The sequence below is a fragment of the Myotis lucifugus genome, unplaced genomic scaffold, assembly GCF_000147115.1.
Source record: "Myotis lucifugus unplaced genomic scaffold, Myoluc2.0 scaffold_217, whole genome shotgun sequence".
Lineage (NCBI taxonomy): Eukaryota > Metazoa > Chordata > Mammalia > Chiroptera > Vespertilionidae > Myotis > Myotis lucifugus.
Genome location: NW_005871265.1, coordinates 845267 through 847021, shown reverse-complemented (window position 1 = coordinate 847021; position 1755 = coordinate 845267). Strand labels below are relative to the sequence as shown.

Genomic DNA, 1755 nt, shown 5'->3' with positions numbered 1-1755 from the left:
TGCATTTCAACATTCACTGCCTTTCTTCCTTTTTTAAAAAAGGATTAACAATACTTTTCTTCCAAAGTTGAGGGACTTAACTCCATTTGATTGCACCTCTGCAAGCTGTAAAAATGTCTGAAGTAGACTAGAAAACGATGCCATGATATGGCTGCATGTCACTGTCCCAACGTCACCATTTCCACAGCCTGGCCATCTATGGCAGGGGTGGGCAAACTTTTTGACTCGAGGGCCACAATGGGTTCTTAAACTGGACCGGAGGGCCGGAACAAAAGCATGGATGGAGTGTTTGTGTGAACTAATATAAATTCAAAGTAAACATCATTACATCAAAGGGTACGGTCTTTTTTTTTTTTTAGTTTTATTCATTTCAAACGGGCCGGATCCGGCCCGGGGGCCGTAGTTTGCCCAATGCTGGTCTATGGTGACTGCTACCCGCTGTCCTGGTGTCCCCAGGGGCCATGGCCACCTGCACCGGCCCGTTGCCTTGAGTGAGGCTGGTTACCCAAGGGATTGCAGGTCCACAGTTTGGAACACGCTCACAGGGATCTGGACCAGTCCGTTAGCATCTTGGACTCCAGCAAGTGCTGCAACGGCTGCTGCGGTTTCCCCAGACAGGACGATGTGTCCCCCACTTTGCAAGGTGGCTTCGGCCAATGTGGCGACAGCTTCACTGTTGCGCGCCATGGTGACAGTAGCTCCCTGTTGCATCTCCTGCGAAGCTGCCACTGCCTGTGTGGCCTCTGAAGCTTGCGCCCTCTGGATGGTCATCTCACCTCCTTGTAACGTGGCCCAGTTTTGTCCCACCTCTCCATCTGCCACAGCAGAATAATTCACTTGGTCAACAGTGACTGTGGTTGGCAATTCTGAAGCATCAGCCAACATTGCTACTGTTGCCCCTGTGCCAACCTGGATAAGTGAGACAGTGCCATCGGGGTTACTGAAGGTCTGGACTACGGTCCCTGATGGAACAAGATGGGCTATACTCTGTGTGGTTGCAGCCTCTGCTTGTGTTTGCTGATCTTCAAAAGCGCATAAAAGGTCCTCCCGTCCGTGCTGTTTATAACAGTTTATAACTATGGACCGGAGTGCTTGGGTCCATGAAACCCTCTGCTTTTGCTCTTCCGTGCGGACATCCCTCCGGACATTGGCCCACGGGATGTCTTCAGGCCACCAGGTGGGCTTGCAGCTTTCTTTGCCCCAGCCTGGTTTTCCCCGACCCGTGGCGTACTTGAGCATCTCTGGGATAAATGCCCGCAGCTGGGCCTGGGTCATTTGATTCACAGAGACTGGAATCCCGTCGCTGGTGAGAGGTGGCAGCTCCGAGTTACCCTCCTGCGGCCCGGGGGCGCATTGGGCCAGGGCGGACTCCAGGTCCCCCAGGATCACGCCCTGGTACTTACGCACCACCTGCTCCAACGGTGCTGCCCCAAATACTTTAAAGACCGGTTTGGGTTGGGAGGGTGAGATGCAGAGCACAACAGCTTGCTGCCCCACGCGAGTAGTATATTCATCTAACATGGCTCGAAGTTTGCGAAGCATGCGTGTTTTCTGTCTCTTCCGGATGGATGGATTCCGCTCAAACACGTGAGGCCATTTCCGTTTCTGCCCTGTTGCCACAGCAGCGGCGGCAGCCATTCCCACAGGCCCTGCAGCAGCCAGATGAGCTGTTACCTCGTCAGCGGCTGAAGACTGAATATGTCAGAATCACGATAGAGGATCTCTGAGACGGAGCGAGTCTTCATCAGCATTCCA

General features: G+C 53.3%; 1 protein-coding gene across 1 annotated transcript in view; it reads right to left on the bottom strand.

Annotated features, from left to right (window-relative positions):
- Window positions 1–158: 158 nt before the first annotated feature.
- The window catches only part of LOC102441234 (nuclear respiratory factor 1-like), an 18084-nt gene continuing 16487 nt past the window's right edge, over window positions 159–1755 (bottom strand). Inside the window, 3 exon segments of the mRNA XM_014463688.1 lie at window positions 159–210; window positions 432–520; window positions 523–1692. Of these exon segments, the coding sequence (XP_014319174.1) occupies window positions 159–210; window positions 432–520; window positions 523–1692 (1311 nt within the window).